The 16,156-nt window shown below is 41.2% G+C and overlaps 1 protein-coding gene across 1 annotated transcript in view; it reads right to left on the bottom strand.

Moving 5' to 3' along the window:
* zcchc24 (zinc finger, CCHC domain containing 24) overlaps positions 1–13,161 on the bottom strand; it is a 41,930-nt gene extending 28,769 nt beyond the window's left edge. The window contains exons 1-2 of the mRNA XM_085427998.1: positions 12,637–13,161; positions 9,496–9,696 (exon numbers count right to left, since the gene is read on the bottom strand). Coding sequence (XP_085284124.1) covers positions 9,496–9,696; positions 12,637–12,876 — 441 coding nt within the window. The 5' untranslated portion in view covers positions 12,877–13,161. The remainder of the gene's footprint in view (positions 1–9,495; positions 9,697–12,636) is intronic.
* Between the last annotated feature and the right edge of the window lie 2,995 nt (positions 13,162–16,156).

The raw sequence follows: 16,156 nt of genomic DNA, 5'->3' as shown, positions 1-16,156 counted from the left end.
CACACTGGTGCATACAGAGGTGCACAAAATATTGTCATCTGCTTGCAGGAGGAGGTTCTTGCTACTGCTGTCTGTGCATATGCTGCATGTGTCACCTGCATTTGCTGTACGTAGCAGGATTTGTTTGCATGTCCCTCTGCAGACTGTATTTTTGAGAGTCACTCTGCCGGATATACCGTACACGTGTGTTGCTAATCTCAGCGTCACTTGGTGGCAATGCTATATTGGACCTATGGCCCTATATGGTTTCTAAATGCTCTGACTATGAAAGGCTCTTTCCAATATAACTTCTCAAAACTAAAATATCTTGACTGTTTTTTGTTTGTGTGCTTTGTTCACAGAGGCACAGCTTTTTAATGTCTGCTATGAAACAGAAAAAAATCCATCTGACACCACACATCCCTGATAAGCCTTATCTGTTTAGCAGGGAGTCTGCACTCGCTCCCAGTCTTTCGCTTTGCTAACCTGACTGAGCGTGTGTTAAAGAAGAGACAGAGACACAAGGCCTTTTCGGAGCCTTTGCTGTGACTGGAAGGAAGATCAGGGGTCACCCTGTAAAAACATTCCCATAGCGCACCTCCCCCAGCCCTCATCCCTGCCAGAAACGTCTCAGCACACTACAGGGTAGCACATACTGATAGCGAGAGGCGAGAGAGACAGTTTCCAAATGAAATGTGGATTATTTTTTAAAGTAAAGACCTTGGATCTATAAGTAAACAAGGGGTAAAAAGTAAGTAAATCGAGCAGAAACATAGTTCTTCATACCCTAGAAACCCGTGTCCTCTTTTATATCTGTTTTGACTACTTTCATATTTCGAGCAGCCTGATTAGTTGACCCATATTACCTGCTCATATGTGAGGATTCATATTTGTTTCTCATGCTATTTGAGGTCCATCAGTGCACTAAATAATCATTATTAAAAAAAAAATACAGCTTCTAATTTTTTGTGATGATGATTTTTCACCTGGTTTCTTACTTTAATAAACAACATACAACAACTTATATCTTTATTATATTCAGTAACACATACTGAAGGGATGTGAAGCTTTTATTGTGTTTTTAAAAAAATATAAATTAAAAAGCATTAAACCACCATGTTATATTTTATGCTTAATTTATTACAGATCTCTGATATTATAACTGACTTAATGTTATTTAGAGGTCATGCTTTCTGAAGCTATAACCCCTCTATGTCTTCACGTGACTTTATATTCTTATTTTAATCTTTTTGATTCGTTTTACCTTGTGCAAAACATTTTTTAAAACTTACTAATGATGCACACGCACACATGCATGCACACACACACACACCACTATGGCTTCCCATTATTGAGTGCAACTCTAGTTTAATCTGCAAACACTGTCCTGATCCCTGGCAAGGCTGCAGCTTCTGGATAGCCTCCCAAACTTCATGACACAGAGAGCAAAAAACAGTCAGAAAATGAAAACCACAGAAGAGGCCCCTAAGTGTTGACATATAGACAAACAGACTATATAGGACTCGTTGTGTGTGGTTTGTTGTTGTACTCCTTTTTTCTTCTCTGTAAGATTCAAGGCTCTCTCCAAACATACTTGAGTCTGACGCACTACTCTGATGAAGTGAGGGCCCTGCTGGGCGAACAATACAGGCCTGCCTTCCTGACCTCTCCGTCTAGCATATCCTACAGACACACAATGACTGCCTTAATTACCAGCCTCCATTCCCACCGCTAGGGTTTTCCCCAATAGCTCCCATTCAGAACCACGGTCTCTCCCTAAGGTGCCCATTCAAGTGTGATACAAAGCTAGCAGTGTCAGTCCCTGATCTCTTGACACCAAACTCAGTCCAGTGTGCCAGCACTTGCAGCCTCACAGCGTCTCTGTCCGTCCATCTGCTTGTCCGTCCCCTCCTTCAGCCTAGTCTTAGAAAAAAAAAATTGTTGTTTCTTTTTTTTCCATATGAATCGTCTCAATTAGGAGCAATTAATTAAAACAAATGCCAAAGTCAGTATGACGTGGACATTTTATTGAGGTAGGTTTTAATGGCTTTCTCAGCTCACTAACGAGATAAAGCAGAGAGAGATAAGACCACGGTTAAATAGCTTGTTGGTGCATCATTTAAATTACCTGTACAAAGTGGGTTTCACATCTGTCTTTGAGCCTGTAAATTAATCCAAATGAACCTAATCACACAATTTTAACATCAAAATAGCTATTAAGCATCACTGTAAGTGACTCGCACACACTACATGGTGTATTAACCAATGAGAAGAGTCTATGACAATTTCTACAGGGAAGAGCACAAGGCTGCATCTTGAAATGCTTTCCTTTGTTTAACCAACAAGTCAAACCCCAAAGATAAACAAAGTATATTACCAATACTGTAAAAAACAGGAAATAAAAGAAAATAGCAAAACTAGCATTTTCAAGCACAGAAGAACAAAATCGACTTTTTTATGTTGTTATGGATTATTGAGTATAAATTGATGTTGGATAAATCTGTGTTACTACAACTCCTAAGAATATGAGTAGTATGAGCTAACAGAGCTTTTGGCCCTTGTCTGCTAACAGGACATCATGCTGTAGTGAAAATGTGACCTTTGACCCTCTGATTCCTCCTTTCTCTCTGAGTGAAAAGTGAACCATCCTGTTCCCGAGTTCCCGAGGCCTCATTATGGGGCTGAAAAACCGTAACACTGTCTTGACTACTGTCATAGCCACCATGTATATATTTTGCAATATATTCAGTACCATCTGTTAAACAGTAGAGAGGTAAAACTGCACATTTTACAAAGGATTTTTCACTCTAGTACAATAACATAACAGATACTGAAACTTGGTTCCAAAATGAGTGCTGACCTGGTTTCCCTCATGCTGCAAAAACACAATTACATAAAGCAGTGTGATGAGCAAGAGCTCCGAACACATTATTGTTTATTTTCTTTTATTATCTGAAGCCTCCATTTTACAGTGCTGGCTCAGCAACGTGATGGAAAAAGTGTTACATAAGAAACTATCCAAAAATAAGCTAATGGAGCCCTCTAACATCACTTAGACTGTGTAGCCTTCATCTGAGCATGAAAAGGAGGACTAATCAAATGACACAACGTGCATAATCTCTTCCCAGCGAGAAAGCTGAGGGACTTTACGGCAGCTTAGCTTCACCTAAAAGCGAGCAGATGGTGCACCGTGTCTTCGTCCATATTTCAGCATTTAATCTGCAAACAGCTGTGAGTTTATCTATCTGCGGCAAATGTAACAGCATGCTGGAGTCCCAGAGATCGGGTTTTAAGTGTCACAGTTACCAAAACAGGAAGTGGTGTGATTGTTGACTCAGCAAAAACTGAGAGGAACAATGGGATTTCTGGACAGAACGCAAACCAGCTGGCAGGAAACCACACTTTTATCATTCTTTTAACTTTGATTTCCGTTTAGAGGAAGTGCCCTTGCTCCCCTTTCACTGGTCCGCTGTCTCTCGGCTCTTATGCCCTTCTCAAGCTTTCAGACTATGCCCTCTCTGTGCCAGACAAACACAATAGTGCTGAATGGCATGACAGTGACACATCCAAACTGCCTCCCTGCCCCAGCAAAATAAGTGCAGCCGTGTCAGAACCTGCCCCTGGGGCATCGTGGGGGTAAAATGTGAAACTCTTTCTCATGACAAATGTTGAATAAATCAATAAACTGGTATTTCATTAAAAATATATATATATTTCAACTCAGGAAAGAGTGGGTTAAACATAGATTAGAAAAGCAAAAAGACAGATGTAGGTTCTTTCTCCTCCCAGGAACATTAGCCTCCAGGGAGACTGCAAACGTCTCCAGCTACATTAAGCTCACATAATCTGCTGGACTAGTGAATAATCAGCACTGGGCTGAATAGCAAGGAAGGATAGAAAGCTAGTTTAGACAATTTCGCAGCATGTTTCCAACACAAGAGTTGCAAAATGTTTTGCCAAAGGTTTAAGACGGCACTGTTAATATGAGATACAAGTCGCACATGACACCAGAATTTAGACTGTGCTTGAATTTCTTACTGCTGACTGAAAAAGTTGAATTTTAATAGGAAGCTGGAGTGCAGAGCCCTTTAAATATGTGGGACACTTTATATTGGTGGCTTCAACAGTCTGTTGAAGTGACAGCATCCTATTATTCTGACACTTTTATGTTAATATTCATACCCACAGCTCTGACAGAAAAAGCCACACTATGTGCACAAGATTTGCCAAACATGCAAAGGACTTGTTGCAGTTTTGGCAGTATTATTTCTAGCGAAGTGCAGCCACACTTTTGAGCCTTTTAGGTCTCACCACCATTGGGCTGTTTTACACTAGCAGCTGTTTTTTTCTGGATCTTATTTAAGGCAGCCCACACCTTTGTGCTTGTTCCAACCACAGGAACTCCCGCTGCAATACGTCTTTCAGGATGTATCCAGGGGACTGTCCCCTGAAAAAATGCTAACTGGTTAAAAGTGAATCTTTGAAAGACCAAATGAAGTTGTGACTGTGATCAGAGGACTGCTTTCTATTCAACCCTTGTAAAATTTGCCACATAGAGGAATAAAATAAACAGGAGCGAGCAACAGCCCCATTCACTCCATCTATTGTTGTTTCTGGTGACACAGACCCAAAATTATTCATCTGTGTAGTTTTGATGCACTTGGAATTTAAATTACATTAAAATCTCTTACAAAATTAAATTATCAGCTCATAAAATCTATAAGGGAAATAGAAAGGGTAAATGGGCTAATTATAGTGGCTATAATATGTCTGAGAGAGTCTTAGGGATGATCAGATTTTTGGGATTGCAAGGCAGAAGTGTTGATTAAACTATCATAACCAGCAGAATGTAATGAAGTCTCTTGTTTTAGCACTGCAGAGTTGCACAAACAAGGCTAAGCAGTTTCTAAATTAACTGTTAGAACTGACACACCAATAACACCACCACTGAAACGTGAAAGCCCCGCCTCTCGTAAACCCCCCCAAAAAACTAGCATCCTTGTTAAATGGTTAAATTAATTTTGGCTAAAAGTGCTAAAAGCACTGAATATCGTCTTTTTGAAGTCTCGGATAAATAAATATTGCCCCCAAAAAGATCAGACGTTAGATCCTCGTGCTCAGATTAACTGGAAGAGATAACACATGCTGGAAAGGTGAAACTCGGCTAAAGACCTGAATCAGATTCGATTAAGGCTTTAATATGAGTTACACTCTGCAGGAAATTGGGTGTTCCCACGCTGAGCTAAAATACTTGTTTTTCCTAAAGTGAAGCAAACACACAAGCAACACTCTGTGCAGTGATGTAACGCTGGTAAATTACAAATTTGCAGTGTGTTTTTGACAAATCACAGACACACACATACAACAACAAACTGAAACATTAAAAACATTGCACAATTCTCTCAGCGTGACTGCCAAACAAATCCGAAAAGGATCGCCGCTCTGTCAGAGGCAAGCACCGGAAAATTTAAAAGCAAATATGTTTTGTCAAAACCACTGATGTTTGTTATGGTAAACAAAGCAGGCTGCAGTAATGACAAGTCATTATGTTTACTACCACGGCTGACGGGAAAGCACACACTCTGGAAAGTCACACGTTGCTCTTTTGCCTCTCCTCCGAGGACGCCCTTAGTTCAAAGGTCAACTCTCGTCTCCACTTTTACGGGAGATCGTGGAGACCATTTGTTACAAAGTACAAACTCCTGCTGAAACTCACGCCACGTGAGGCGTAAATGCCATCGCAGTGATTTGCATTAGATATACGCAAGTGGAGATGCCTGCCGACTGACTGGCAGCCATAGACGTGAGAGGGAACGTTAGTGCCTGTGCTTTTAGAGTGAAGCATCCTCTGCAAAAGCCTTTGGTAAATTAAATGGCTTGATTCTATCTTCTGTCATACTCTGCTGGAAATATTTAAAATACATAGACATTGCACTAACACAGTCCAAATGGGAACAAAAAAGCTTGATAAAGAGGGATCTGTATAGGGATCACTGTGCTCTTGCAGACAAACCTGTACAACATCTTTGGCTATATCATCATCAGCAATTTAAGCAATGAAAATTCAAAGACTTATGTAAGTTGGTTTGATGCTACAGCTGCATAAAAGCTCTCGTTTAAAACAAAAGACTATACCGCTCACATCTGTTTGTTAGATATAAAGCAATATCTGCTGAGCACAAAGTGTGAAAACAAGAGCAAACCGCTAGCCTGTTTTACGCCACAAAAGCTGACTAATTAACGTGTTAATGCATATTTAATGCATATATAAATATATGTATCAGAATGCATATTTTGAGAGTGGACACCACTGAAGAAGAAGCTACCATAGGAGCAGGAAAAGCTTTAGGTTCTGAGTGTTGAGACAGATAGAGGAGCCAGAAACCACCAGCCATGCAGTCAGTAGACAACCAAGTTTACCACTTGACCCACAGCTGCCTCTTTGCATTTAACTCATAAAAAGAAAAAAATAAATAAAAAGCATCTTTCCTGAAAAATAATGAATGTTGCTTAAAAAGACCAAATGTTCTCAATCAGCTGATTGTGATTTTTTTAAGCTGTCAAACAATGCCTCCAAAAAGTTCAGCAGTTTTGGTTAACCTCATATGAGAGATGAGAAACCACATTTTTGTGGCATTCTCCCAGTAAAAGACAACAACAACAACAATCTGGCATTTCTCAGAAGCATAAGAGCGTGCAGTGCTAACTGAAGATCCTGGACAAGGGGGTTGCATAATGTTCAGGAATGAGGGATTGTAAGTCGAGAGTCCAGCGTAGCTCAAAGACACGCATAAAACATACAACAGCAAGATCCACCCCCGCCCACCCATAAACCTGCATTACAGCAAAGAAACTTTCCATGAGTTCATCTTTCTACCTCTGGTAAACCTGTCAGTCACTGCATCACTCTGATCACTCAAATCAGAGGTGGGGCCAGCTGTTGAGAGGATTAGTCCTCTAAACAAAACCAAATCATGAGTGCAAGTGGAAGACATCTTGGAGCGGGGCCAGAGCGTGGCAGCGAGAGGCATTCTGCTCATAACTAGGGGAGCGACGTCATTTTCCCAAATAAAAGCCAGTTTACATAACACCTCTGTCCCCATGACAGGCAGCACTGGGCAGCTGCTGCCAGACCTGTGGCTTTCACTCAGCTACAAGTTTCCTGAAAAATAAATCTCTCAGCACAACCACAAACCTTGCCTGTGTTTCCAATATTAACATGTAAAAACTTTTTTTTTAAAAAGGGGGGGGTCTTCAATTTCAATTAATGTATTAGCACTTTGGCCTACCTCTATATACTCAAAAAGCAAAACAATAAAGAAAAGCTAGAGAAAGCATCATAAATAAAGGAGAAACTTACTTGACCCTTTGACAGTCTTTGCGCAAAGCACCTCAATAAAAGGCGGTGAGGGGAAGTAGACGAGGAAGCTTTTACATACTCTGTGCTGGACTAGGATGACAAACTTTGCAGGACCCGGTGAAGCAAGAGCTTCTGTTTTCATTGGCAAAGCCTCTCTGAACAGGACAAACTCTTTCTTAGTACGAACACACGACTGCACAATGTAAAACAGAGTACTGATCATTTAGAATGAGGAGTTCTTGTTTAGAGAATGACACCAGACTTGGCGAGCAAGCACTCTTAGGAAGAGCTCTTCTCGCTTGTGCGTCACATATATTATTCGGATCTTCAGCTGGTTAAATAAGGAAGAACTATCCTTGGCTTAGGCATGCAGTGACAGGTGAGAGGGCAATAGTGTAAATGATGCAGCACAAATGGAAGGTAAGCTTATGGAGGAGAAGCCCAGGAGAGACCTAAATAACTGAGATGGTAGGTGTTGAGGCTGTTTGGAGACTTTGCTGCTTTCTGAGTTACTGCTGGCAGTTTAACGAACAGCTGAAATACAAACCAGAAGTAGGGTGAGGGTGTTTCTGACATACACAATGGAAAGATTCATTTCACTGCTCCCTGCTGTCAAAGGGGTTTTATTTAATAAAGGAACAGTTTAGCCTTTTTTCATCTTGAAACGGTAAAGTGAAACTTAATATACAGCAGATATGGTTTTAGTACTAAAGACACTAAATTGTGAGTCGTTTAATGTGCACCTGTGCCAGCGCCGAGTATCACTTCATCATTGCTCACATCCACATGTACAGTATTAGTTGAAGGAAGATGGAAGGTAAAACGTTACATGTTGCATGATATAGTACAAAACCAAATTCCAGGAAGAGTTGTGAGCAGATGATCTAATTCCCACACACTGCAGTTTGGGGCTGCCCAGGAGATATTTCATCACTACAGTGGTCTTATACAGACCTCGTGAGACCAGTCATCATATGTCATAAAGCGAGTCAAAGCATTTTAATCTCACATCTGCTCCTCATTACACTTTCATGCAAAAGAAACTTAGGGCTGGGGTTCGGCTGTTGCACCTCACCCAGGGAAAGGGAGAGGAGACAAACGGGGGAGGCAACTGAAAGACGAGGGAGTGTAAGGTCCAACTAAAAACTCAGAAACTCCACAGTTCCAAGGGAAGGTGCTTTTGTGTTCTCCCTATGAAATTAGCTCACTTGGCACTCCATGACTTTGCCTTTACAAGCTGCTACACAACAACATAATGACAGATCAGACCGTAGCAGTTTCACAGTCTAGTCCTAGAAAATACACTTTAATTTTGCTACAGCAGCTACAAGCGAAGCTTTTCCTTTCACACATTATGTTCCGCTATAGTTCACAGAGAGACAGACAGGCAGGATAAATATATAAATACTTTTCTTTTCCAAATCAAGCTACGGTTTAGGGGTGTTGACAACAGCTGGAGCCCCATTTGTCACACACTGGTGGTACCCAGTAACCTCGATACTAGACCTCAAGGTGGATTTGTCATGGTGCCTCGCCAAAAAAAAAAAAGGATAAAAAGCTGCATCATAACAGGCTGATTCAGTGGGAAACAGAGACAGGAAAGCTCCCACTGAAATTTCCCACTTAAACTGTGGCTGTAATAGCGACAGTTTAAGTGGATGTACAACTGTGGATATAAAAACTGTGGCTACATGTCAGAAAATGGCACTTACACTACTTACTTATACACAGTCAACATGATGATCTGATTCAAACCCTTCACCTTTGACTTGGGAGTTTAAAAATATGGCCGTGACATAACATGTGCTTATAACGTGTAGTCTTTTTGTTGTGCAGTGTTTTGCCAGTCAAGACAAACACACACATACCCACACACATGACTACAGAAGACAGAGGCCAGTCTGTTTAACAAGTAGGTCAGACCAGATCCAAAAAGAGAGGAAGAAAGAAAAAGAGTGAGGGAGAGAGTGACTGACTGCAGCAAGCTTAGATTTTAGTGTCATTATTGGTTTGTATGAACCAAATAAAAAGTCATTGAAGAAGTCTAATGTCAAGATTAAGCAAATGAGACACACTGAAAGATTTAACAGTGATTATAAGCCATCTGTGTCACCTGATGACTAGATTATGTCATACGTGTGTGTTAACAGTCTCACCTGAGGGCAGTCTTTGATATAGTGGCCCTTGTTGAAGCACAGGTGGCACAAGTAGTTGGGTGGGGGTCTTTTGTTCGGTTTTCTTGTTTCAGAAGAGAGGGAAAGGTCTGAGAAATGGTCCGTCAGGGAGTTGAGTCCGTCCACAATATTGTTCAGGGAGCCATAGGGAGACACGTTCTTATACACGTTGTTGTTTAAGGCCTGAAAAATAACACCAGATACAGCCTGTTGTTAACATGAAACTCTGCTTCTCGTGAAATGCTTAGATTACGCGCCAGGTTCCTAAATGTGCTCTCTGTCCTGTTTGCTGTTGTACAAAAAGTAAAGAAAAACTAAACAAAAAAAACGGAAAAAGAACTCCAAGATAATTTCGCTCATTAAATTCGGAACATCTGGCACGAGGCCCAGCTGTGCTCATGAACTGGAAAAGTACTGCGCATGTCCTCAGAGAAACACAGGACAAAGTATGACTCATTGTAAACAAGATGGGAAGCATGTTCCCCCGGCCACCCAGCGGAACATCAGCATTAACGCCATGCACTGCTGGTGGTAAACTATCCGCCGTCCGAATCTGTAGTCTGCTCGGAGACACAGGATGCACTGTTGCGTGCCACCAGGCCAACTGAATTCGCAGAAGATGCTCTCTGAATATTAATAACAGGGAAAGCGCTCCCTGCCTTTCCTTATTTCCCTTTTCGTTCATGTCTTCCTCTTTTCAAACGCAGTCCAGAAGAGACAGACGTGATTTGACCCCTGGGTGAAATTAATCTGATTTTAGCAAATATTCATACAGCCAGGTAATTAACCTAGGAGAAGCCTAACTAATTATCTGGCCTGACATTTAATATCCGAGTGACTGCTCTTGAGAAAGAGAAAAGATGTCAAAGAGTTCGTAGGCATGTGGAAATCCACTGATAAACTCTTTAATATAACCGAAGGGTATGCATCATTTTAGGACACAGGCTTGTGTCTGGGAAATGATGTTACTGTTGATTTTAAATGTTGCACGGCACAGAAACCTTACACTTGGCAACCTAACCAGGGCTGAAAGCCAAATCTCTATCTGGAGACTGTAAGATTGTCTTGCTAACCAGCTCCAGCTTTAAGAGCCGTGTTCATTTATTACTTGTCGTTGCTGTAAATCAAGCACTACAGCTCTGTAGTTTCTCAGTTTCCCATCTGGTGCATGTGTTCCAGCTCTGTGTACTACTGCATCCCTCCTCCAAATGGAAATGTACACATTTAAGTTTTACTGCAGCTTGCGAAATCATTTTTAACAAATAAAAAACAGGAAACTTTGCTCTGTTTACATTCGGAGCATTTCTTCAGTTTGGCTTCAAACCACCTACTGTCAGCCCAAAGGAAACGGATTTCACACACATCTGCTAATGGTGGGGTGAGACGGTTTGTTTATTTTTGCGTGTGTGACTGAGTGACTAGTCCTTGGTAGGTTGTGTGTTTTGTGCCGTGTGGCAATAGATGAGGGGATGGCCAGCCACGGTGTGCCCAAGACAGGCAGAACAAGTGTAGCACATCTGTGAGTGTTTTCACAGGTCCGGTGATGAGGTGTCACACAGCAGGAGGTCAATAAAACACTGCTGTTTTTAGGCCAGGCTTGTGGTGCCACCTGGGAACTTTAAAGGTGCACTGATAAGAGGTAGAGTAATCCAGATAGTTTCTAAATTAACAGTAAAAATATGTTAGGGGGGCTTTTCTGCCTGCAACTGGGTTGTGAAGGAGGCTTTTGAGCAAAGCTGTCAGCAGACGAATCTGCGATAAGCGTGCTCGACTTGTGCCCTGTCGACAGCGACTTCATTAATCTATATCGCAATTTCACTCCAAGCAGGCTGTTGTGTGATCCTTCACCGTGAAAACAACCACATTTCGCATTAGTCATCTCATCATCAAATCTCTGCAGTGGTTTGTTTTGCTTGGCTTAGCTGGTATAGAAAGTTGCAAAATCTCCCCCTCCCTCCACCCCTTAAACCGTTTCCAGACTCTATGTGTGTTCCCTCACTTTGAAACACTTTATACTCTTATGGCATTACACAACTGCGTGTAATGTATAAAGCGAACGCCCCATTTTCAGATGACTTTACGTGTTAAGTGACTTCAAAAGCCCCCTGCGGTTGCCACCATTATAATGAACACTGGCTCTAGATGGTGACTACACCATCCATCCACTACTAAAGTTTCCAACACATAGCGTCACTTGAACAGAGATCTAAGAAACTGGGCTGCAGTGCAATCAACGCTGCTCACTGTGTATTTTTATTTATTATAACACTGCCTTTCTGCCCACGCTGTGTGATCATTTTCTGTATGCGGGAGAGATGGAGGGGTCACTTTTGCACAGAGTGCACTATGGGGTATCAGATTTGCACCGTGCACACATTATCAGCATGTTGGTTCCCTAAAATTACTTGGAGGCACAAAAATAGAGAATATGTAAACAAGGACTGATTTTGTTTGCACAACCTGGTCTATTTGAAGGAGTCAGAGACAGCAGACCTCAGCAAGGGGCTGCAGTGGCCTGCTCTCTCCAGACAGAGGCGTGCAGAGGGTGGGGGGGGATCTATTTCCATCTCCTGCCTCTCTGATTAAAACATATTTTTCCTCACCACATTAACTTTGAGCCATAACTTATAAATATGCTGAAAGCAGACCTCTTCATGTGTAATCATGTCATCTGGGGGAGGGAAATGAGCTGTGTGATATTTAGATCTTGAAAGATTGCACATTAATTTTAATTTTAACATAAGTATTTAATCCATGAGTGGGTTAGTGACATATTTACTGAGTATTTCTGGTGTATTTTTCTCTTCTAGTATTGCAATCATATACACAGAAGCCTACACAATCGTTTTATATTATGTAAAACACTTACATCTGCACATAGCAATAGAGCTACATTCAAAGTAGCCCCACCAAAAATGTTTATTTCATCGGACTATTTTAGGTTTTTGTCCATATTAAAAATATCATGGCGGTTATACCAGAATAGCCTATGTTGCAACCTGCATGCTAAAACATTTGCTGCTCAGACAAACAACACTAACACCGTCCAACTCTCCCTAAAATCAGCCACAGTCTCACAACCTCAGATATCCCGGATTTGTACGTAGCATGCCGTCAGTTCACCTCATTTCGCTGCAGCTGGAAGAAGTTGTTGAGATAGTTGGAGTTCAGGGAAGAGCTCAAATCCGCCGCTGCGGGAGTCTTGCTGAAACTGAGATCCGGGTGGGAAGAGTTGGGTTCGGGTCTGAACGCGTCAAAGGCGCTGGTCTGGTGGGGGTCTTGTAAGGAGAGATAGACCCAGTTGAGAAGTTGAGCCGGCTGGTACACGGAGGCACTCGTGTCTATGGCAGACAGCAAGCTCATCTTTCCATTCAAATGTCCAAACTGGATTTCCACCGCTTCTTTTTTTTCTTTTTTGCTGGACTCGTCTCAAATGTTGCTTTTTTCCCGTCCCCGTCCCCAAACTGATGGCAAGTGCTCCCTTTTCTTCTTCTTCTTTCTGTAAAAGGCCCTGTCCTCCTCACGCCGGGAGCCTCGTCCCACTTAGGTGTTACTCAAAAGTCATGGCGTTAACATGTCAGTATAAAAAGTTTTCCCTTGCTCCCCATGGTCCGCTATCTGCCTTTATTGCAGCGGGGCAGAGAGAAGCTCTTTGAATATGCAATGAACGCGGCTCTGCGTCACCGAGGACCAGCAGCCAATCAGCGCGTCGTTTGTTCCAGGAGTCAACCGAGTAACTGCTGTAATAAAGACGGTGTAGATATTCTATTATTTACCAAGTTACTAATATATATGGTTTACTATTTCTCTATTCTTGAGTGGAAACAGGCCTCCCTGATTCTTTATGACATTCAGCCACCTTCTGAAAACACATATTAATATGCTATAAAGAAAAACCTGGATAACTTTAGACATTTAGTCCAGCGGTTAAGAAATCAATAAACTGTGCAGCTTATCAGGACTATGGGGCACACTCTGTCGAGCACGTCCCAGCTTCCAGCCAACCCGCAGATTCAAGGCAGCAGAGTATGGAGAAAACCTTAAAAACGGCTCCCTCTTGTGGCAAAAATCCCTGCATATATCCACGAATCCAGAAGATACTGGCATTCATTTCCTAGAGAGGTTATTCTGGCTCTTAAGTATGACTACTGCTTTCCAAAACCTAATTTTATCTTGTGCTTTTAAATTTGCAGACTTAAATTAGGAGAATTTTAGGAGAACGGACGTTTGCAATGAGTCACATATATAAACTATATTAACAGATATTTCCCATATGTGCATACATTTACAGTAGAGTCATGTGAAAAGCTCTTTCAGTTCTGAGGTGCATATGACACAATAATAAAACAAATAGACCTAACCAGGTTCTAAAATTAGTGAAATACAACTTCAGATGAACAGTAATACATGTGATATTACATTGTAACATTATTTCATTAAAACTAAGCCACAACACACATGGAGTGTGCGAAAAACTAAGCACAATCTGTGATTCAGTAGCTTTTGAACCACCCTTAACAGCAATGAGTTGAAGTAAATGTTGTCTGTGCTATTTTATCAGTCTCTCACATGTGTAGGAATTTTGGCCCACTCTTCTTTCCTTGTGTTGCTTGAGTTTATTGGGGTTTGGAAGCATTTATTTCTGCACAGCTTTCCTGCCACAGCATTTCAGTGTGGTTGAGATCTAGATTTTGCAACACCTTGCCATTGCAACACTTTGATTCTTTACTTTTTAAGCCATTCTGTTGTAGATTTGCTGCTGTCATTGTCCTGCTGCATGACCGAGTTTCAGCCAAGCCTTAGCTGCCAAACAGATGACCTCACATTTGACTCCAGAATACTTGAGGAGCTCATGATCGACTCAATGACAGCACGGTGCGTAGGACCTGTGGCTGCAAAACAAGCCCAAAACATCATGCCTCCACCACCAAGCTTATAGTTGCTACAAGTTGTTTGTGCTGATATGCTGTGTTTGGTTTTTGCCAAATGTGGCAGTGTACATTGTGGTAAAACATCTCCACTTTGTTCTCATTTGTGCAGACGACATTGTTCCAGGTGTTTTCAATTTGCTCAGATGCAACTTTGAAAACCTAAACTGTGCTAATGTTTTCTTTTTAGAAACAAGAGGCCTTGTGCTGGCAACCCTTTCAAACACGCCATATTTATTCAGTCTTTTTCTAAATGTACTTTGTACATGAACTTTAACATTTAGGAGTCTGAGGCAGAGGCGGGGATGTCAAACTTATTTTACATTACGGGCCACATACAGCCCACTTTAATCTTAAGTGGGCCAGATAAACTTATCTGGGTATCTATCACTGTACAGAAGTTCAACTGCACATTTGAACTCAGAGATAACAACAGAGAAATGCTGCTGAAAAAAAAAAGAATGACCCTTTGGGCTTAAATTGTAAGAAATAAATGTAAAAAATGACAGACAAGTTCAGATAGTTTGTTACCCAGACTGTCCTGCAGTTATTATAAAACTGAAAGGTTTTGTTAATTAGAAGAAAATGTACATTTTTGTATTTTTATTGTGAAACAAAAAGTTTCTATAATAGTGAAAAAATGAACTTTTTTGTCGTTTAACTTTTTATCTATTACTTTAGTGTAGTATGAATGTCCATGGGGAGGTCTTTTATTAGTGGGAAGTCCAAAATGTATGCCCTCCTTAATATTTTCCAAAGCAGTCCAGTGGGCTGGATTGGAGTGATTGGAGTTTTTGTCAGGCCAATTATGACCCCATGGCCTTGCTGCTGGGACCCTACTGGGATGTCCCATGAAATTCTCCCATGTATTGAATCTTTCTAATTGTACAATAATGAAGGTCATAGTGTTTGGTGATATAATTCTAACCCTTCCAAAATGGATGGGCAGCAACAATAGGTTCTCCGAGATCACCGCTGATGTCTTTTTGCCTTGGCTTTGAGTTAACACATACCTAAAAACTCCAGACTGGCTAAAAAAGCTTTAGCTTTCATAGAGATGCTGAAATGTATTGATGATCAAAACATATGGCTGCTATTTACCCTCTTAATTCCCAGGTAAGTAGTAAGGGCGTAGTTTGTATTTAGTTGGTTCATTTGAATAAGTAATGATATGGTGAAATGTGTCATATGTTGATGCTCATCTCATCTCACAAAATTTGCAACATTTTTTTTCATGTAGCCTATACTTGACAATAGCATAATAAAACTGGAATAGAAAACTTAAAACATTTGGTGTGCCACCCCAATACTTTTAGTGGCCCCCGTATGGCCATCTGGAGGAGCCTTGTAATATCTTTTCATCATTACGTCCTGAACAAAATCATTGGACATCCTCTTCCCTCCCTGAAGGACCTGTACAGCACTCGCTGTCTCACGAGAGCACGTAGCATCCTACGGGATTTCACATACCCAAGTCACCGGGTGTTTAAGTGACCTCAGCAACCTGAATCTCCTGCCCAGATTTGGGTTGCCAAGGTCACAGACAAACAGACTCAAGGACAGCTTTTACAATAGGGCAATAGCCCTAATCAATGCTAACAGCTAACCTGATTGGCTACCTCCCTGGACTTTTTTTTGGAGGGCAATAATAATAATGTGCAAGAAACATTCATTAATTTCTTTTATTTATTTATGAAGTCATTCCTTTTTCTTTC

The sequence above is a fragment of the Rhamphochromis longiceps genome, linkage group LG13, assembly GCF_057381845.1.
Source record: "Rhamphochromis longiceps isolate RC_006_pf linkage group LG13, R_longiceps_female_GT1.1, whole genome shotgun sequence".
NCBI classification, from domain to species: Eukaryota; Metazoa; Chordata; class Actinopteri; order Cichliformes; family Cichlidae; genus Rhamphochromis; species Rhamphochromis longiceps.
The sequence above is the reverse complement of the archived record's forward strand: the minus strand, read 5'-3'. Positions and strand labels throughout refer to the sequence as shown.